We start from the raw sequence: 22202 nt of genomic DNA, 5'->3' as shown, positions 1-22202 counted from the left end.
GTAAGGGATACCCTAATCAAATTAACATATGTAAATTGTGTATTTTGTAAGTACCGTGTTTAAGCAAAGATGGGACTGATCGAACTCAATAATTGAAATTTTGAATTGAATAAGCATGCATGAAAGTTTTAGATATGGTTTCAAGTTGACAAATATTCGACCTTAATTACTTGAAATACATTTACAACAAGAATGTTACCAATCCAAAAAATTCAAATCACACTTGTATTGTAATCCATATAAAATTCTTATAAGAGTAATTGGAAATAATAAGAGTAATTTCTATATCTTATAATGTGGAATTATCTCCTCTCTTTCTTAAATATGGAACACTCACAACTGAGCTACACTAGATTTCAATAATGTTTGTAAAAATACTTGTAAATAAAATACTTCGTCAATTAAGCATATCAAATAAAAACACCTTTAAAAAAATACGTTAATATCGTAATTGCTTACTTTATATTAAAACATTCATAAATTGCTTGTTAAAAAAAAAAATTCATAATTAAGAGCTCTTATTTACTAAACTGAACCGAACTGATTGGAGTTAAATTGAATTGAACTGAACTGGCCTGAATAGACCTGAAATGAATATTTTTTTTAAGGAGAAGGAAATTAGGAACTGAACTAATTGGAGCTGAACTAAACTGTACCGAACTGAACTAAACTGTACCGAACTGAACTGAATTTAGTTGAAGAGAACATATCCTAATAAATATATGAAGTAATCAAGAGTGTTGAAGAAACCGAAAAAAAAGTGTGTCTTGTGTACGGCCACTTGTAAAATAACAAAGTAACCTTTATAACACTGATTTGGTAACCCCTATAATAATGATCAAGTAACTCCGAACTAACCCCTGTCAAACTGAACGAGTAACCCCTATAACACTTTATGATGGAGATGACCATACCGTATACTCAGCCACATAAAAGTTTTTGAGCCTGTTTTCATATGATTATTTTCAGTTCAGTTCTATTTAGCTATAATAAGTTCAGTTTAGTTCAGCTCATAATTTTTTTCTCTTATAAAATATTCAGTTCAATTCAGTTCAATTCTAATAAGTTCAATTCAGTTCAGCTCTAATAAGTTCAGTTCAGCTCAGTTTAGTCAATAAGAACAGACTTAAAGTTGCAGATAACTATTAACGGAGGTAGTACTAAAAAAAAAAAAAAAAAAAAAAACTTGGAGTGTATATATCTCGAAACTGTTACATTAAAATCAGTCATTATTAAAAAAGAGAAAAAAAAAAAGAAAAAAGAAAAAGTCATAACAAGTACCAACGCGCCTATTAAATATCCATCTGTAAACACGTGGCATGAAGCTAGTTTGAATGGTCGGCACCCACCCAACTATTTACAACTAGCTCTGTGCTTCATTTCTCACTCACTCCTTCTCTTCTTCTATAAATATCTCTTTTCTCCTTCCTTCTTCCCATTTCAAACTTCACCAATAATCCAACTAAATCCATTTTAATTATTTTCACAACCCCCCAAAAAAAAAAAAATTAAAAACAAAATATCATGGTTCTATTTCTCAAGGCTAAATCTTGTACCAGAGTTACCGATGAAAAACGGTGTTTAGAAGATTGCAAGGAATACATTTACAAGGCCGATAACTATAACGATAAGGATAAGGATGGTGGTGCATCATCAACTACATGTACGTTTTTGACTGTTTGGAGGAAGTCACTTTTGATGAGTTGTAGTGGTTTTACTGTGATTGATTCTACTGGTAATTTAATTTACCGTGTTGATAATTACCGTGGGAGACCTGGTGAAATTGTTCTTATGGATGCTTCTGGAACATCTATTTTCACTACGCGTCGTCATAAGGTAATTTTTTTTATTATTATACTTCTTCCGTTTCAAAATAATTAGTCGTAATCTTTGAATTATTATTATTATAATAAGGTTGTGGATGTAGTGTAGGAAAGAGAATGAATATAGTGGTGAGGTTGTTAACTGTGTAAAAACACACACGAATTCTTATAGTGGTTCTAGGGTAGGTTATATTTGGACTTTGAAAGAGTTTTATGGATTTACATTACCATCTTTCCTAGTCATGTATAGTTTGCATTATTGTATGTAACCTTACCTGAAATCAAATCTCGTCTATTACAACCAAAGTCAAACACCAAAATAAGCATTATTTTGGGGGGCCACTATGCAATTATGCATTTATCACTGTTCAACCTCATGCTTACAAGTTAGTACTTCTAAATGGCTATTATGACTTTGTTGCCGACTTTGTAACATAATCATTCCAAAGAAGCAACTCAAGCAACTTATTCCACGGAGGACATGTTAGAATTTGAGTATGTCGCGGTTGAATTTTACATGCTAACCCTTAGTCCTTATCTCGTGTACCTTACCTGAAATCAAATCTCGTCTATTACAAAATGTTAAGTGGTTAAATTCAATTCGACGTAAATCAAGATCTGAAATCAAATCTTGTCTATATTATTTACCATTTTTTATACAGCTATTCGTTCCATTACAAGAATTACAAAGTAAATATAGTTTTATCTTAATTATTCGTTTATTGTACTACGTAACGCATTTGATATAGGTGGAAAGAATAAAACCTTTGAGTAATTAGTTTCGGTCCACAGGATGCATACTCGTCTATAGTTGGCTCTCTAGAAATGGATAAGAAAGAACATATTCTACGTATCTAAGAGAACAAGTTTTAAATTGTTTTGATTAACTCTTAGTTTTTTTATTATTTGCATAATTTATACTAATACGCAGTCTAATCAAAATTATTCTTTGATGAACAGACGATACGACTAGTGGACGATTGGCTAGTATACAAGGGTGATGCTAGTGATCATCACAATTCCAAAACATTCCAAAAAAAGCAGCCTATTTGTTACGTGAGGAAGAATGTTAGCTTACTACTAGCAAATTCCAATGTACTTGCACATGTTTTCCTAGGGGCAACAACTAAAAATCCTATGTATGTCATTGAAGGCTCTTACGCGCAAAGGTCGTGTAAGATCATCGACAAATCCTCGAAAAAAGTTGTGGCGGAGATCAAGAGGAAGGAGGCCGCTAATGGGCGTGCTTCCTTTGGTCTCGAGGTTTTTCACTTGGTTGTATATCCAGGATTCAATTCTGGGTTTGCGATGACCTTGGTGTTGTTGCTGGATCAGATGTTTAGTTAAGAAAAAACAAATGTTTCTCTTTTAATTGTTGTTCTTGAATGCCCCTCTGGTTTTTCCTGCCAAGACGAGGGCTGATTCCCCTTTTGTCTTAACAAAGTGGGATTGTAAAACTAATCGATGTAATCAGTCGCTAACCTGTTAACTGACCGCGATAGCTGAAGCTTCTTCAGCTAAGTATAAATATATGGAAAATGCTTTTTACTTGCATATGAAATTTATGATTTCTGTACGTGTTTTGGGATGCTAATTGTTAGACTCTGGCATCTTTAATACTAGTCAAGAAGAGTGCATATGAGCTAGTTTAACTCAACAAGTCACAAATGACTACTAGAAGCCGGTTTATCGATTGATCTCAAAGATTTAGACTCCTAGTGCCTCTGTAGTCTGTATGGAGCTCCCCTTCAGCCCTTCCCCCCGAAAGCCGGTCATCCTCCTCAAAAACATGTTGATTGCAAAAGGATATCCCGATTTTTAACTACCAACTCTTGCAGGCAAGTTTCCATGTGTGTCTGAATAATAACTTTATGACGGATCTGGTTCAATGTGATCACTTTACCAGGTTACCTTGTGTAAACATGAAAATTAAATTGAAAAAGTGTGCATCAATTTATCTACAACTCTACAAGTAGATAACCACACTCAAGTCAGTTTGCTGAAAGCACGACATTTTGAGAGGCATATGCATTGTTTCCCGCTTCCTTAAAATGACAGATTTTTTTTTGCTTACATTTACACTTTGAGCTTATACATCCATTTTGTATCACAATGAGACCGTCTCATACAAGGCTTATCCATTTAGTGGAGTAGACAGGTTGGAAATTTCAAAAATTATCCAGTGTGGCTGAAAAAGCCTATTTACAGAAAGATCAGACATCAACAATTCAGTTATTCAATATAGCACCTGATCAGTTATAATGCTTGCAATTCTGCACATAGGTAACTAATGATAGATTAAAAATGGCAACAGACAGGAAAGAGGGAACTGAAATTACAATTGCCTCATGGAATGGCTCTGTACAAGGCAAAGAATACCCCCCCCCAGAAAATGGAACCTCTAGAATCTGTTAAGCTTATAATGTTACAACACTGGAATTTTGGGCCTCACTTCAAGGAGGACTCCCACCATCAATCCTGAGCTACACATAAACAACAATATATACAAACTAACATGTTCAGCTAAATTTCATATGCAGTCATAACTTCACAACAGATCTTGGTATTACAACGCGCAACTTCCCGATGGAAGCTGCTAGGTTCAGCCAAGCTAGCTTCTTGTCCTGTTCCAATCCATTGGCGAAACTTTTCTCAACTTCTGTGGGTTGTGATTACTCCTATCCAAAACCCTTGGAGGAGGAGGAGGAGGGGGAGCCATAAATTGTGGTTTCACAAAGTTGTTTCTAGCTTCTGTAACAGAATCCCTAGACAATCTGCTTGGGGATGTTCTGTTTGATCTTGGAGCAGAAACAGAACTCAGTCCTATAACTGCATGAATGTGACTAAATTCTTCTCGCCGTTCAACCACAGAGATTTTCGGCTTTTTTGAAGAAGATCCATACTCTATGCTCTTGACTACATGACTGACTAATGTCTCTGACTTGGGTGTCATAAACTCCTCGGGTTTTTCACTCGATCTTGACTTGCGAGCTTTCATGGATTTTTGGGATGGTTGTTTTGGCCATTTCAACATTCCGTTTGAAATCCTATTTGAGCTATCACTTGCAATGTCACAAAGCGTCCGAGCAGCAGCCAATACTCTGGGAGAATGCAGTGCTGCCAACAAGAACCAAACAATGATGAGAAGAGAAGCAACTGCACAACGAAGTAATTTTACTGATGGAAAACCAAAGTTGGGTAACCAATCATCTACATTTTTTGAAGGTATTGAGCAGGTTTCCACTAAAAAAAAGGTATTGAACAGGAAGCACAATACTTGCTCATAACTAAGAGCTTGTAAAATTGATATCAAATTTGAAAAGGGTCTGAATATTTGAAGCATGGCACATGGCTCACACCACAAGCCTATATGCTGTAGGCCTGACAAGGATTTATACAGGTGAAGAATTGAAGCATATATCTTAAGAGTGATGAAAATAATCATGCTTTTTAATCAATAGCCACATACCACTAATCTTGGAGTGCACATTGCTTCCAGATTCTGCAAACACGTAACACACATCAACCCCAAACACTAAACACTGTAAATTTAATTAAAAAAGAGAAAAGAAGTGATGAATCCAAAAGGGCAATTCCACTTCCAAAAAACATTACGAGAGCTAGATTCTTACCAGAGGGTGGCAGACATGCTGTTGGACATGCAGCCGATGAAGAATTCTGCTGACAGCACAGTTGATTGACGGGTGCGGATGAACTTCTTTCGATTTCGGGAAGTTTGTACATTAATTGTCCTGCTGGAACAAGACTACTATCATAAGTGAGCGAGTCCAAGTCCACAAAAGCTTCATTGCCCCCTCCAATAAAACTGGCAGTGCTCCTTATCCTTACCCATCTACCTTGGCATGAGCTTTTATTCGATAATCTTACAGCATCATTATTAGATTTATGGTGCCCGTTAAAATTATGGGACCAGGGGAAAGGCGGCAAGCTAACTCGATGAGATAATGTCTTGCCATTACGTGAATCATTAAGCTTTGAGGATACCACTGGCTTCACTGCATCTTGCAACAAAGAGTCCAAATCCTTTGGTGGAGGAAGTGCCAACCTTTCCAAAATATCTCTAGGTTGATACGATGGAGAATCCTTTTTGTCAGCAGGAGATTCAGCCTTTATAGACGATTCTAGATCCTGAAGAAAAAGAGCATGGTAATTAATGCATAAGGATGAAAAGGGTGACCACTGCCAAGTACAAATAAGCCATATTGTTACCATGATGTTTGCGCATCATCTATTTCAGCTGGGGATTAAGGACTAAGAAAAAAATGATATTCTCCCCCATGGATAACTAATTGCTCTTTTAACCTTAAAATATAGTTGTAAAAATCATGTTTAGACATATTTATTAAGAAAACTAAAATAAAAGCTTTCAGTAGCTACTTACCTTTTCACACTTGGGTAAACCTGCAGTAAGACTACACTCATCACCATCTGAACCATTTAACGAACTTGTGTTAGAAGGAGACGATGACAAAGGGATTTTCTTGTTGGTCTCGATATCCATCTCTTCTGCTTGTTTGGCTTGTTGCATCCCTGGAAGCCGAATGACAGAACAAGCCTTTTTAACAGAATCCAGTATATTCTCTGCCAGATTAGCTACTTTCTTCCCTTTATCTTTGCCAAGATTAGGACATTTATAGGTTCCATCAAGGAGTTTATCCAAAGAAATGTCATCCAAAAGTTTTGAGACATCATGTACATCTGGCTTGAGACCATAAATTCCTGCAAACAAATGTCAAAGGAGCATCCAAGTAAATATGCTAATACACATACATAGCAAGCAACAAACAAAAAGGCTCTGCAAGTATAAAAGCTTTACTTTAAAGACAGCCAGAACTTGACCAAAAAATTAACCGTAATAACTGAGAGCATTTCCAGATTGATGTCATCCATTTTGAACAACCATCAACTAGAATGTCCTACTAATAATAATGACTCGTTTGGGTGCCACACAAAGTTTTACTTATTCCAGGGTAATTCGTTCAAACAGGATACAATCAAGGCTAAGAAACAATACACTACAAACAAGTCATATATAAATAGATTTTCTTCAAGAAGTTAGGAAATGTCATGCTAAGACAAGGCTTTAGAGGGTTATAGAAGAGAATTACGAAGTATTAAGAAAGCACACAAATACATGCCACCCTCAGAAAAATCTTTTTAGCTGGAGGTGATGGAAGATCCAAACCTCAGAAATTTTTTAGCAATCTCACAATAGAGATACCAGTTTCATACCAAAAACATTGCTTCCTCCACTTGTGGGACTGAAGTTTGTCAAGCCAACTTTCAGCGAAAATGGATCAAATTTTGCCTTCAGTGGAACTTTAGAACTTCTTCTATCACCCCTTCTGCCATTTATATTGTTCTTTTGTTTAACTGTCTGAGATTTGTCTACTGTAAAATAAATATGAACCGATATCAGTCAAACTACAAGGAATAAGCTTACAAAAAAACTTGAATCTCAATCTTCATATGCCATAAATAAATTAAAACAGTAGACATCAGATTCATGCTAACTATTTTCCACACCAGACATAGTCAAGGAAAGAACAATCGGCCGTTGACTGTTTATCAGTTGATTCACAGCAATGGTAATTGATAATTGCTATCTTGCTGCACAACAAACCAAGCTCTAGAAAAAAAAGAAGAAAAAAAAAAAAGGAATACAACACAGATGACTTCCCTTAACCTACATCCCCTCAAGAACCTTTTAAAGACATTATGGGCAAATCTTTTCTATTGCTTGCAATAGTCTAATCTCCAACCTAGCTGCATACGAATCATCTATATTTTACTCACTAATAATTTAATCAACTAGATCAATGATGGTACAACATATCTAAACATTAAGAAAAAGCTGGAACCAGCTCAAAGAGAAACTAAATAGAGAGTATATTGAAGCCTCATCTAACACAAACACTAAGCTTGACTTGAACAAAAACAAGTTTTTTTTTGAGATCCTATATAATACAGCCAGAATTAGGCACCCTCACTTGACAAGATTAAATGAGACTATTGATGGAGTTTGAGCAAAAGATGAAGAAGCAATGCAGGATCATCAAATATAGCAGAAAACAGTTACTAATATTTTCGCCCCAATCCGTCAATCTCAAAAAAATAACCAAGTCAAAGATCGATATTCTTTGTAGCTCGATATTCTTAGTTTGCTGCTAAGAAGGGCACATGCTCTTTAAAAAATTTATCTTAATCTTGAAACCAACTGATTCAAAATAAAAACCCAATCGGATTACGTACCAATAGAGATGTTGAGTAACTATGTCACACTACAAATGTTTGACAAGAAATCATACAAATCATATATAAAGAGATTATGTTATAAAATTATATCAACAAAATGGCCAAAATGAAATGTAACTTTGTTTAAATTTTGGAAATGGAGAGAAAAAGAGGGAAGGGAACAACTTCCCTCATTTGGATAGAAGGTTAGGGAAGGAAAGGGAGGGAGAGATCCACCTTTCCTTCTTAAATAAACATCCAATTTGAAGAAATCTGGTGGAAAAATGGAGCTCCACCTTTTCCCTCTTTTACTCCCCCCCCCCCCCCCTCTCTCTCTCTCCTCTTCTTTCTTCCTTTCCTTTCCCTCCTATTTCGTTATCTATACAAATTGTCAAAGAACATGAAACCCGCTAAAGGCTGAGCAACCTCAAATGAAATTCAAGCTCAATATTCATATACATTTGATTAGAGACAAGGATTGTTATATGAGATATGTCGAAGCAAAAAGGCTACACAATCATGAAAAAGTTAATATAAAGCTGGACTGAAATTGTCAAAATAATGCTCTAGAAATCTAACAGCTGAACAGCTCAATATCCAAGTATTTGATTAGCAGTTGAGAAGGGAAAGGAAGAAGAGGAAAAAGGAGGTAAGAGAAAGGGATATGAGGAGATGGGAAGAGTGAGTTTTTATTTTCATTCCAATTTTTTCAAAATTTCAACAATAGGAGTATTTGATTTATTAAAGGGGGACGAAATACGGATCCCTCTAATTCCTTTCCCTTCCCTTCCCTTCCCTTCTCCCGAGTCTTATCTAAATAATAGCAAATGTATCCGTTCCCTTCCCCACCAAATCTTTCTATCCAAACATAGTTTAAATCTAAATTCCAAGTATTAAATAGTCTCTCAAAAGCACCAAAGATCACTCAGCTTGATTAGGAAGCAACATTAGGATGTGACATACATGGTTTCATGACTATGACATACCAAATGAGAATCAAATAGATTAAACGAGCTATACATAGACAATTTCTTGCAAAACCAGTAAACTATATTATCAGAAGCCAATCGAAGTTCAGGACTGGAAAGAAGAATAATGATTAAAAAAAAATCTCAATACTACAGAAAACCTTAAGAAAGAAAAGACCCAAGACAGGCTTGAGGCAGCGCATACAAGTATTTACTCAGGATTGACAAATAATCATCAACCCTCAGCAACAGGTATATAATAAAACTAGTAATTGAATTGATGGGGGAAAGTCTTCCAATTTTTCACTGTAGAAGACTGGGAGATGAAAGACCATGCGTCATCAGAATAAATTTGGAATGGACAAATAACTAAGTGAAGATAATTCATAAAAGAAAATTGATTCCAGAAGTTCCTTAAGTGACAAAAATATTTTAGTCGTGTTCACTGAAAAGTGGATGCACTGTTGCACTCTCAATCAACATCATGCTCCGAGCATCCATATCATGTTTAACTCATTTATGCGGTTAGAAATTCAAGGCATTACATAAAATTAACTCCACAAGAGTTCACTAATAACATTAACAGCCATTTTTTCACAAAAGTTACCACTGAAATTAAAAGGCATGAACATCAAACATTTCTTAGTATTGTTTGGGGTAGGGAAGAAGGAGGGGAGGGGGACCCCTTAAACTACCTATAAAAGATCACCCATTTCAACTTTAGTGCTTCCTTCTGTTATGTACACAGGCCGTAGACAGTTGTTTTAAAACCAATGGATTAAGCACATATGCACAATGCAAGTCATTAATCTGCAGTTCTGCACAACAGTATGCCTTCCATTGTGGATTACTTGCAAACGTAGAAGGGTCGAAAATGAAAAGAAAGAAAGTCACATAAATAAAACAAAATAATAAATAAAATTAATAACACTAAACAAGCATATATAAAAAAGTCCTTCTATCATAAAGATATAGATGCTATCAGAAGACAAATATTAGCTTCCTTGTCAGATAGCAATGCCAGGAACAGTATGGTTGTTCACACCCAGCACATTACCTGCATTGGAGCATTTCACTAGGTGCAAGCCAAGCTTATCTGACTCTGTCTTCACTTCGTCGGCCTCTGCATGAGACAAATAACTGTCTGATTGCAACATTCGGGGCTTCTTAAACAAGCCACTTCCGTTTCTTGGAACCTTTCCCACCTTCCGTTGAATCTGTTTTCCTTCATATTCTGACATCAATATGGTAGAACCACTTGAAATCCCGTCAACCAACCCCAAGGATACATCTTCCGTTGTTGATCTAGATGGAAGAAAATTGTTCCTGCATGATGCCGCATCTGATTTCTTCAACCAGGGAGGTGGCCCAGAAGCAGTGGAAGCACCTGGTCAATTTTGGAAAGCATTAGAGGATCTGAAGCATAAGCAGAAAATTAAAACTATAATTATTATCAATATTCTACAGATATTTACTACTCTATATGTAATAACAATATTCCATATTCAACTTAAAGACAGAAGCAATTTATCTTGATACTGTACGACATTAACACCAAAACAAGTTGGTTACATTTATTGCATATATTTTTTTTAACTTATCACGAACCAGAATTTAGCAAGAGTTATACGTAGTATGATTTAAGAAAGCATCATTGTCCTTAAGGAGTGTTACCATGTAGGCCTTACTACAAACCAAAACCAGTAAAAAGCTTACACATGACCAAAATCTTTATATTAAGTTACATTATAAGTTGCATAAGGACAAATAATTGAGAACTTAATTGCATAAACACAGAACAAATCCATTAACAAACAAAGGGCACTTGAAATCATAGCAGATAGAAGTAACTCACGGCATAGAGTCCAAAAGCTTTAACACAAATGTGACTTTTTATTTCAGGAAGTCAGAACAATAGGAGAGGGGCGCAAAGAAAATGAAAAGGAACTAACAGCATATACTGCATGGTCAACATCAGGCACGTAGAATTTTACACGATAGCTACAGATATGATTTCTCTAGTATCCAAAATCTGATCCATATCCTCCAATAAGACAGCTTCATATACAACAGTTTGAGCATGACATCATTTACTAGCCATTAACACTTTCAAGAGCTACATAGAGTTGCAACACAGCAAGCGATATAGAAGAAGATCAGACACTTTAACTGACAAACAACGCCTATTGCTCGATATGATTCTACAATTGTGACAATCAAACCATAAGAAGACAAAAAAGCAACACCGCTCAAAATAATACATGTTCAGTGGATATGAAACATAGTCAAATACTCATATTAAGGCAGAAAAGCATCTTAGCACACAATCACACCCGATATACCAATCCAAAAGTAATCAAATACTCAGACAATATCGACCATACTGAAATTTATAAATATTAACAACAGAATTTTCATCTCTGGTTGCCAATAGTCTTTTAGGAGAATATAATGAAGCAGACTTTGTTAAGGTTAGCTCTCGAGGCTGACCTGGCTCAAATCCGGATTAGTCCGAGCTTAAGATAGGCTCTAGATTACCAGGTGAGATACCTCAAGTCAATAATAACTACTGGGCAATTTCTATATTTTTGATTCAGAACAACGACGAAACAAGATAAGATAATTATTTTCAATCCAAAAAAAGTACCAAATTAGTAAAGTAGCCTCTAATTAAAAATCTCCAATCAACCCAATATACAATCAATCAATATTTAGCTGAAACACGCAACAAATCAATCAAAACACAAATTAAAAAACAACATCAAAATCAAAAAATTCACCTCTATGATTATGTAAAGAGGTACTGCATTCATCAATTTTCGGACCACGAAAAGGCGAAACGGTGTCGGATTCACGAGCTTCTCCATCAGTAGAACAAACCCTAGCTCCAACAAAAACGTCTGAACCCATCAATTTCGGCTTCGAAACATCCACCGGAATCGCCAGTTCAACAGCTTCCATCACCGCCACGTCATCATCACTCACTCACTCACTCTTCCACTCAAACCAAACCACCACCAATAAATTCAATTCCAAACTCAAAAAAAAACCCTAATTACAAAGCTGAAACACCTCGGATCGGCGAAATCGAGGAATCGATGAAGAACAAAAACCCTAGGAGAGAGAAAATGGAAGGTCGGAGAACGAATTAGAGAGAGAAATCGGAGGAGAGAGAAAGGGGTTGCGGCGGAGGAGAGGCGAAAATGGAGGCGTCTAGGGCAAGAAAAGGAGGGGGGTAGAAAGAGAAGTATTTATAGTTTTCGGGAAAAGGGAGAAATGAGGGTGACTTTGGATTATCGGAGGGGAATTTCCCGGTGAGGTTTAGGGTGAAATGACGCTTTTGCCCTTGATTACGTGGCAGGTTGTTGGGGCATGCCGGGGATTTAATTCATTGTGTAGGGGTTTTTTGGGGATTTTGTTGGTATTAAAGTTGATTAGTAGGGTTAGTGGATTAGCCAATTGGGATGAGACTCGTGTTTGGCTGAGCTAGTCAATTGAATGGATAGATTGGGGTGTGGAATTACTTAAATGCCCTTGTGAAAGAGAGAGTGTATTTTAGGAATTTTGGTAGGGTTATTTAAGTGTTGTTTATTGGCTAGTTGTTACTCCGTGTCTCCATATGTGATTACTTGTAAGTCTCGTATTATTTCAAAAAAAAAAATGATTATTCAAGGCGTGTTCTGATTTATTAAATTGAGCTGAGGTGAATTGATTGGAATTAAAATGGATAGAGTTGAAATGAATTGTTTATGAAAGAAAGAAATTAGGAACTAAACTGAACTAAACCATAATTAAGCTGAAAAGAACGGACTCTCATACTTTAGAACTTTACTAGGGTGATAAAGATGTGGATTGTAACTTGCAAGTGTGAGTACATAATTTGATACGGAGTAATATTATTGAAGTTTAAGTGAGTACATAATTTTTTTCTTTTTTTTTAAAAAAAATGAGTACATAATTAATAATTTTGTTAATTATAAGTAGGCCAATTGAATAAAGTTTTGGTAGTTGTGAGATAGATAGTAATCATCGAATATTTTATTTATTTATTTTTTTTTGATGAGAACGAGGGGCAAGCCCCAAAAAAGGAATAAAACCTTAATACAAACTAGAAAGAAAAACAACGGAAAATAAAACTAGTACTACTAACTCCAAACAAAAGACTACTCATTATTTTCTCGAACCATTCTCGGAGTAGCCACACCACGCAACTCCTCCAATAAAACGGTTCGAAGATCCGCCGGGATCGCCTCAAACATAACCAGTTTCTGTTCCGAGAGAACACCAAAATTAGCCAACCAATCCGCAACACGATTAGCTTCTCTGAAACAGTGCTCGATAGTGATTTCCCAACCATTACGCCTGATTAAGGACTTACACTTTCGAATGAGATGAACAAAAGTAGAGTGGGAGGGCGTAGCATGCATCTACCAACAAACGAACCACATTACTCTTAAGCATTTCACATTACTTAATGAAAGTCATATTCATTTTTTTTTTCTACGGAGTAATTCCTTTTCTTAGGATGTTCTTAATGCATCACTAATGTTTGGTCGAGGCAATACCCCGAGTCATACTTATGGTTGATTATTAGAATACTTCTTTATATATTATTTAATTCAATATTCATATTGTCATTCACAACATATCTATCTAAAAATATTACAAAAAACGTAAGATATAGCTTGGCATGACAAGGCACTTAGTTTTGGAATTAAAAGTTGCATAATGTTCGAATATTCATGGTATTTTTTCCTTACTTTTTATTTTGATTAGACCTTGCAATTTGTAATTATACTCGACATTCATTTCATGTTAACTACGTTCGTTGTTGATAAATAGCTCAGATGATTAAACAATCAACCTTCTTATAATGAGGTTGAAAAAGTAATGAGGCATAATTAAAGAATATGTTGGATGATGTGACACAATAAGAGGTTGAGTGGGTGACATAACGTAATCAAAAGGGTCTACGTACGTGATTAGTATATAGAAGGTGAATCATGATTAGTATGTTAGTTGAGAAAAATTGAGTGAAAAAGTTTCACCCATCTCTAAATACTTCCACTGCCACATAGGGCACATACCTCTCCAACTCTAATTTTTTTCAAGTAAATATATATCACCATCATTCTCAACTCCCAACCATAGAGACATAGAGTGGAAACTCGGTTGCCCCCAAAGCTAACCCCAACCCCACTATGACAATATCATCAGTGGCCCAATCATTACAATATTCCTCAATCACCCTAGGGGTGGCAATTTGGGGTAATGGATCGGATTCGGGTCAGATTTCGAGTTATGCTTAGAAACAATAAAAAAAAAAACAGTGTAAAACTTAATATTATTACGACATATGAAATTTTGGTCAAATAGGGTCGAATTCGGGTTATTCGAGTTTAGATCAGGTCGGGTTCGGGTTTCTCTCAGTAATTTTTGGTCGGGTTTGTTCGGGTTATCGGGTCGGGTCAGGGATTGCCAGCCCTAATAACCCCTTTTCAGCCAACCACCTCCTACACAACCACCACTATGAATAAATCCCTACCTTTAAAAAAAATAGGAGATTGCGCTTATGAATAGTGTACGGATCTATATGCCCTTCAAAATGTTTGTTTACGTTCTTATCCCCATATATAATTATTTACATTTATGTCATTCCACACGTACAAATGTAATAATGAGTGTTGGGTTTTCCTTCTCCTTACATTTATGCACTTTTATATTCTTTATTTATATTATAGGTAAATATATTATAGGTAAATTTAAACGTCACCTATATTGCAATATTGTATCGTTGAATAATTGCATAGAGGTTTCATGGAAAAAAAAAAAGTTGTAAACAACTAAAAAAGTCGTGCATGAAAAATGAAAAGTTTAAACACAACCCAATATACACATTTCATTAATTTATCCAACTATTTACTTTAAACCCAATGTCGTAAAGTGTTTAAACACAACCCAATATAAATATCAAGATAGGGCAAGCCACTCTGCGCGCATTAGCCGCCCTAGTCTCAATAAAAGACAATAAGAAAAGTGTTATGATAATATCTAAATATGGATGACTATTATCCCATGTACAATCTAGAATATTCTAGAGTTGGGTATTTAGTCTTATCCATTGATGGAACCCTAGGAAATGTATATTATATATATCCAGTACAACATGGAATATGAAATATAACGTAACAATCTTCCCTCATCTCTCTTTATTTTCTCTTCCATATTTAACACGTTATCAGCACCATTGCTAGTCAACTGAGTAGGACTACCAAACATTTTTCTAGAATCTCATATTATTATTATCATGTAAGTATGATCGTAGCCCATAACAATTATAATTTAACATTTATCTAATTTTGCATGCTTATTTATTGGAATATCAACATATATAACGAATACAGAGCATGATAAATAATTTAAGGTTCCATTCTTATTTTTCTCCATGCTAACGTTCTCATCTTCTATTTCGTTCTTATTTATGCATGACTTGTATCAGGATTATTTATGCATGATTATAACGTTTAGTACATATTTTGGATACTATTTATATATACTTATCTTTTAATATTATTTTGTATAGTGAAAAATGTCGAACCTTGCCAAGCTCGAATTTGTGGCCCTTGATATTACCGGAAAGAATTATTTATCATGGGTGTTAGATGCTGAAATACACCTAGATGCTAAAGGGCTTGGTGAAACAATAAAAGAGGCTAATAAGGCAACACCTCAAGATAAGGCTAAAGCCATGATTTTTCTTCGCCATCACCTCCATGAAGGGCTCAAAAATGAATATTTAACTGTGAAAGACCCACAAATCCTTTGGAGTAATCTAAAGGAAAGGTATGACCACCAAAAAACAGTGATACTCCCTATAGCTCGTTATGAATGGTTGAATTTGAGATTGCAAGATTTTAAATCTGTTAGTGAATATAACTCAGCTATGTTTAAAATAACTTCTCAATTGAAATTATGTGGAGAAAATATTACTGATGCAGAAATGCTTGAAAAGACATACTCCACTTTCCATGCTAATTGTCCTGCAGACACAATATAGAGAAAAAGGTTTTAAAAAATATTCTGAATTAATATCTTGTCTTCTTGTGGCTGAGCAAAATAACGAGCTATTAATGAAAAATCATGAATCACGTCCTACTGGCTCTACTCCATTCCCTGAAGCGAATGTGACAACCCATAACGGGAAAGAAACTAAAAACAGAGACCATTCCAGCAGTAGTGGTAGAGGTAGAGGTCGTGGTCGTGGCCAATGGCGCGGTCGGGGTCGTGGACGTGGATATGGTAGAGGTCGTGGAGGTCATTTCTCAAACTCACATTCCCACCAGAAGTGGGAACGTAGGGATGAAAAAGAGAAAAGTGATAACAATATATGTTACCGTTGTGGAGGAAAAGGTCATTGGTATCGGGTTTGTAGAACTCCAAAACATCTTATTGAACTTTACCAAGAATCATTGAAGAAAGGAAAGAAAGTTGAGGCAAACCTTGTTCTTGAAGATGGTGAAGGTGATTTTGATTTTGGCAATGCCAATCAATTTGATGTTGGTGATTTCCTTACTTCCCCGGAAGGGAATAATTTTGATTTTGGCAGTACAACTCATTTAGAAGTTGCCGATTTCTTCACTGCCCCAGAAGGGAATAATTAAAGTTATATTGTTTTATGTTAGTTTTAAGTATTAGACTTATGTTTGCTTATTCTAGTGATTTATTTAAGTTTATTTCTTTCATTGTAATAAGGATTTTTGCTTTATAAATTTATGAACTATTTGAGTGTTTTTATTGATTTATTTGTTTTATCATCTTTATTTTTATGCTTAATATTTTGACATGTATTTTATTTCATGAAGAACATGGATATTACTCAAGTTCAATTTGCTATGAATGGTTAAAAATTATGTCTTGCTGACAGTGCAACTACACATACAATACTTAAAAATAAAATATATTTCTCTCATTTGATGATGAAAAGGATTAATGTAAGTACCATATCGGGTAGTACAAATATCATTGAGGGCTCCGGAAGAGCCACTATAAAGTTGCCTTGGGGAACTGAAATTAAAATAATTGATGCTTTATACTCCCCATTGTCTCAAAGAAATTTATTAAGTTTTAAGGATATTCGCAACAATGGTTATCATATTGAGACAATCAATGAAGAAAATAACGAATTCCTTCAAATCACAAATATAACTCAAGGCTCAAAACATGTTTTGGAGAAACTACCTACATTCTCTAATGGTTTGTACTACACAAAAATCAATGCTATTGAAGCTCATGCTATAGTAAACCTGATGATTTTGTTGTTTGGCATGACCGGTTAGGCCATCCCGGTTCAATAATGATGCAAAAAATAATTACGAATTCATGTGGACATTCTTTGAAGAGCCAGCAGATTCTTCATAATAATTTTTCATGTGCTGCTTGCTCGGAAGGCAAGTTGATTATTCGCCCATCACCAGCTAAAATTAATTTTGAATCAATTAGTTTTCTGGAACGTATACAAGGAGATATTTGTGGGCCCATACATCCCCCATGTGGACCATTTAGATATTTTATGGTTTTAATTGATGCATCAACTAGATGGTCACATGTGTCTTTGTTATCAACTCGTAACCTGGCGTTTGCGAGATTACTTGCCCAATTGATTAAGTTACGGGCACATTTTCCAGATACTCCCATTAAGACTATTCAGCTTGACAATGCTGGTGAATTTACATCTCAAGCTTTTAATGATTATTGCATGTCCATTGGGATAAATGTTGAACATCCTGTAGCACATGTTCATACACAAAACGGTCTGGCAGAGTCATTAATAAAACGTATTCAGTTAATTGCTAAACCATTGCTTATGAAATCCAATCTCCCAATTTCTGCTTGGGGACATGCTATATTACATGCAACAACACTAATTCGCATTAGGCCAACAAGTTATCACAAGTTCTCCCCATTACAATTGGTTTATGGTCAGGAACCAAATATTTCCCATCTAAGAATTTTTGGATGTGCGGTTTATGTTCCAATAGCTCCACCACAACGCACTAAGATGGGTCCTCAAAGGAGGTTGGGGATATATGTTGGGTTTGAATCCCCGTCAATAATTAAATATCTTGAGCCTACAACAGGGGATTTATTTACGGCTCGTTTTGCAGATTGTCATTTTAACGAGTCACTTTTCCCAACATTAGGGGGAGAAAAGAGAGAGCTGGAAAATGAAATTAAATGGAATGAATTATCATTATCCTATCTTGATCCTCGAACTAAACAATGTGAACTGGAAGTTCAAAAGATAATTCATTTACAAAGTTTAGCGAATCAATTGCCAGACTCGTTTGCTGACCCAAAAAGAGTGACCAAGTCACATATTCCAGCTGTTAATGCTCCATTTAAAATAGATGTCCCGGAAGGACAAAATAAAATTGCTAATGAGTCTAAACCACGCCAGAAACGTGGAAGACCAATAGGTTCCAAAGATAAGAATCCTCGGAAAAGAAAAGGAGCATTGATTGATGATGGTCAAATTGAAGAAATAATTTCCGAAGGATCTCCAGAAGAAACTTTAGACATGACACAAGAAGAAATTCAGGTACCTGATAATGAAGAAATTTCAATAAATTATATCATGTATGGAATTACATGGAACCGAAATCAAATCGACGTCGATAATGTTTTTGCATGCAATGTAGCATTAGATGTTATGGATAATAATGAGGATCATGAACCAAAATCCATTGAAGAATGTAGACAAAGAAATGATTGGCCAAAATGGAAAGAAGCAATTGAAGCAGAATTAAAATCTCTTGGAAAAAGAGAAGTATTTGGACCAGTAGTCCGTACACCTGAAGGTGTAAAGCCAGTGGGATATAAATGGGTCTTTGTGCGAAAGAGAAATGAAAAAGGTGAAGTTGTAAGATATAAGGCACGCTTAGTTGCACAAGGATTCTCACAAAGACCTGGTATTGATTATGAGGAGACATATTCTCCTGTGGTGGATGCAACTACTTTTAGATTTTTGATTAGTCTGGCAATAAGAGAAGGACTTGACTTACGTTTGATGGATGTTGTCACAGCTTATTTATATGGCCCACTGGATAACGACATTTACATGAAGCTCCCAGAAGGATTCAAGCTGTCGGAATCAGCAAAATCTAGTTCTCGAGAACATTTCTGTATTAAATTAAACAAATCTCTTTATGGATTGAAACAATCTGGGCGTATGTGGTATAACCGTCTAAGTGAGTATTTGTTGAAAGAAGGTTATAAGAATGATCCTATCAGCCCATGTATTTTTATAAAGAAATTTGAATCAGGATTTGTTATAATTGCAGTGTATGTTGATGATTTAAATATCATTGGAACTCCCGAAGAGATTTCAGTGACTGTCAATTATTTAAAGAAAGAGTTTGAAATGAAAGATCTAGGAAAGACAAAATTCTGCTTGGGGTTACAAATATAGCACCTAGAGAATGGAATCCTTGTGCATCAATCAACATACATAGAAAAGGTTCTTAAAAGATTTTCTTTGGATACAGCACATCCATTGAGCAGCCCTATGGTTGTAAGATCACTTGAAGTAGAGAAAGATCCATTCCGACCTCGGGAAAATGATGAAGAAATTCTTGGTCCTGAAGTACCGTATCTTAGTGCAATTGGAGCACTAATGTACCTTGCAAGTCATACACGACCTGATATATCATTTTCAGTTAATTTATTAGCAAGGTTTAGTTCATGTCCAACCCAAAGGCATTGGAATGGGATTAAACATTTACTTCGTTACCTTCAAGGTACGAAGGATATGGGTTTATTTTTCCCAAAGTTGTCCAAAGAAAATTTGATTGGTTTTGCAGATGCAGGTTATTTATCTGATCCTCATAATGGTCGGTCACAAACTGGATATGTGTTCACATATGGTGGTACTGCCATTTCTTGGCGTTCCATGAAACAAACCATTGCAGCTACTTCTTCCAATCATTATGAGATTTTAGCAATTCACGAGGCTAGTCGTGAATGTGTATGGTTAAGGTCGGTAGTTCAACATATAAAAGAAGTTTGTGGTTTATCATCTGGGAAAGAGGCACCAACAACTTTATATGAGGATAACGCTGCTTGTATTGCTCAACTTAAGGAAGGATACATCAAAGGCGACAGAACAAAGCACATCTTACCCAAATTTTTCTTCACTCATGATCTTCAGAAGAATGGAGATATAAATGTATTGCAGATTCGTTCAAGTGAGAATTTAGCAGACTTATTTACTAAGGCTCTTCCAACAGCAACATTCAAAAAGTTAGCTTACGGCATTGGATTGCGTCGTCTTAAAGATCTCAAGTGATGTAGTCATGAGGGGGAGTTAATGCGCGCTGCACTCTTTTTTCCTTAACCATGGTTTTTTCCCACTGGGTTTTCCTGGTAAGGTTTTTAACGAGGCAACATATTATGCGCATTATAGTGTATTATTTTGTGCGGGTTTTGTAGTAAATGTTAGTTATTGTTTTATTCAATATATAGTCATCCAAGGGGGAGTGTTATGATAATATCTAAATATGGATGACTATTATCCCATGTACAATCTAGAATATTCTAGAGTTGGGTATTTGGTCTTATCCATTGATGGAACCCTAGGAAATGTATATTATATATATCCAGTACAACATGGAATATGAAATATAACGTAACAATCTTCCCTCATCTCTCTTTATTTTCTCTTCCATATTTAACAAAAAGTCTTAATATTTTTTGAAAAATATAATTAATTCATTAATTTGAGTCTTATAACATTGTACCAAAAAAATAAAAATAAAAATAAAAAAATCAAAAGCAATAAATGCATATTAATTTTTATTAGGAGTTAATTCTTACTTTGATCTAAGTGATTGGTTAAGTGTTGAAACATATACCTCTCAAATATCACTACATGTAAGTATCCCACATTGGTTGAAGAAGAGAAAGAGTTAATTACTTTAATTTTAAGGCCATATGGTTTTGAGATTGTGGAAGCTGAAGAAGACACCCCTTGCTCCATGAACCTCTTATTCCCTCGCTTGTCTACTTATTGTTTCGTAAGCCAAACTCTTAACTCACCATGTGCATTGGTTCCTACTAACTATGTTAAACTTTTGGGCTAGCAAGTGCTAACACAACGTTTGGTTATATGGACTTGGTAAGAATATTGTACTTAGGGCCTGTTCATATTTACTGAACTAAGCTGAACTGAACTGAATTGAACTGAACTGAACTGATTGGAGCTGAACTGAACTGATTAGAGCTGAACTGAACTGAACTGAACTGAACTAAGCTGAAATGAATATTTTATGAGAGAGGGAAATTAAGAGCTGAACTGAACTGAACTGATTGGAGCTGAACTGAACTGAACTGAACTGAACTGATTGGAGCTGAACTGAACTGAACTGAACTGAAAATAAGTAAATATGAACAGACCCTTAGTTCTAAAGGTCATATTATAAGAACGTCACGACAGCAGATTGATTAGATGTGATATGCATCATTGAGAATAAAAGCAATTGTCCATAGGCTACAAATTGTGTTTCTTTACACTGGGAGGAAATTTATTACTCCGAAGCTATAATGATTCTTTGCAGGTAGTTTAAAACTTAAATAAAAGAAGTGCAACATTGTTTGATGTTGCTTCTTTTTATCTTGTTTTTTGAAAATAAAACTAATGAATCAACACATATTGTGTGATTGTGTCTTATCTCAATTGTTCTAATTATTCTACTTCGTATAATAGATCGGGTAAAAATGTCTTTATTTATTTCTTACGAGAAGATGTCTTAATCTTAGGGGTCGTTTGGTTCATTAGGGAAGTGAAAATTCTCATATTAAATTCCTTTGTCAAAATCATGGGAATTCATGAAATTTGTTTGGTTAAAAATGGAGGAAGTAAATTCCCATAGGAATTGTAACTTACCAAGGGGGGTTGGGTAAGTTAATTCCCATGTTGTGAGGGAAGTCAAAATTCCCATGAATTGAATTAATGTAATAAAAATATACTCCGTAATTATCATCGTTTTTTTTTTTCTTATAATCGACAAGGCAAGAAAAATATCTTGAATATGATATTTTAATTTTAATGTTTCTCTTAGACGGCCACATGACAAAGGTTTGACTTGATATAAAATAACAA

At 35.2% G+C, this 22202-nt stretch overlaps 2 protein-coding genes across 4 annotated transcripts; one reads left to right on the top strand and one right to left on the bottom strand.

Moving 5' to 3' along the window:
• The first annotated feature begins 1470 nt into the window (after positions 1-1470).
• On the top strand, positions 1471-3384 carry LOC145592179 (protein LURP-one-related 17-like). Its single transcript, XM_081648642.1, has 2 exons — positions 1471-1836; positions 2784-3384. The coding sequence occupies exons 1-2, from the start codon at positions 1525-1527 to the stop codon at positions 3168-3170; spliced, it is 699 nt and encodes a 232-aa protein (XP_081504768.1). The 5' UTR covers positions 1471-1524; the 3' UTR covers positions 3171-3384.
• A 640-nt stretch (positions 3385-4024) lies between these two features.
• Positions 4025-12321, bottom strand: LOC145592163 (uncharacterized). Of its 3 annotated transcripts, none has more exons than XM_081648630.1 (7): positions 11827-12321; positions 10104-10433; positions 7077-7232; positions 6226-6563; positions 5456-5972; positions 5293-5325; positions 4025-4940 (listed from the first exon to the last, which is right to left on the bottom strand). In XM_081648630.1, exons 1-7 carry the CDS (start codon positions 12005-12007, stop codon positions 4435-4437), a joined length of 2061 nt encoding a protein of 686 aa, XP_081504756.1. In that variant the 5' UTR covers positions 12008-12321; the 3' UTR covers positions 4025-4434. The 3 variants fall into 3 exon arrangements, with proteins under 3 accessions (XP_081504756.1, XP_081504752.1, XP_081504759.1); XM_081648626.1 differs by having other exon boundaries at positions 7077-7235; positions 11827-12319; XM_081648633.1 differs by lacking the exon at positions 5293-5325 and having other exon boundaries at positions 7077-7235; positions 11827-12320.
• Positions 12322-22202: the final 9881 nt, after the last annotated feature.

The sequence above is a fragment of the Chenopodium album genome, chromosome 2 (genome assembly GCF_948465745.1).
Source record: "Chenopodium album chromosome 2, dcCheAlbu1.1, whole genome shotgun sequence".
Taxonomy (NCBI): domain Eukaryota; kingdom Viridiplantae; phylum Streptophyta; class Magnoliopsida; order Caryophyllales; family Amaranthaceae; genus Chenopodium; species Chenopodium album.
The sequence above is the reverse complement of the archived record's forward strand: the minus strand, read 5'-3'. Positions and strand labels throughout refer to the sequence as shown.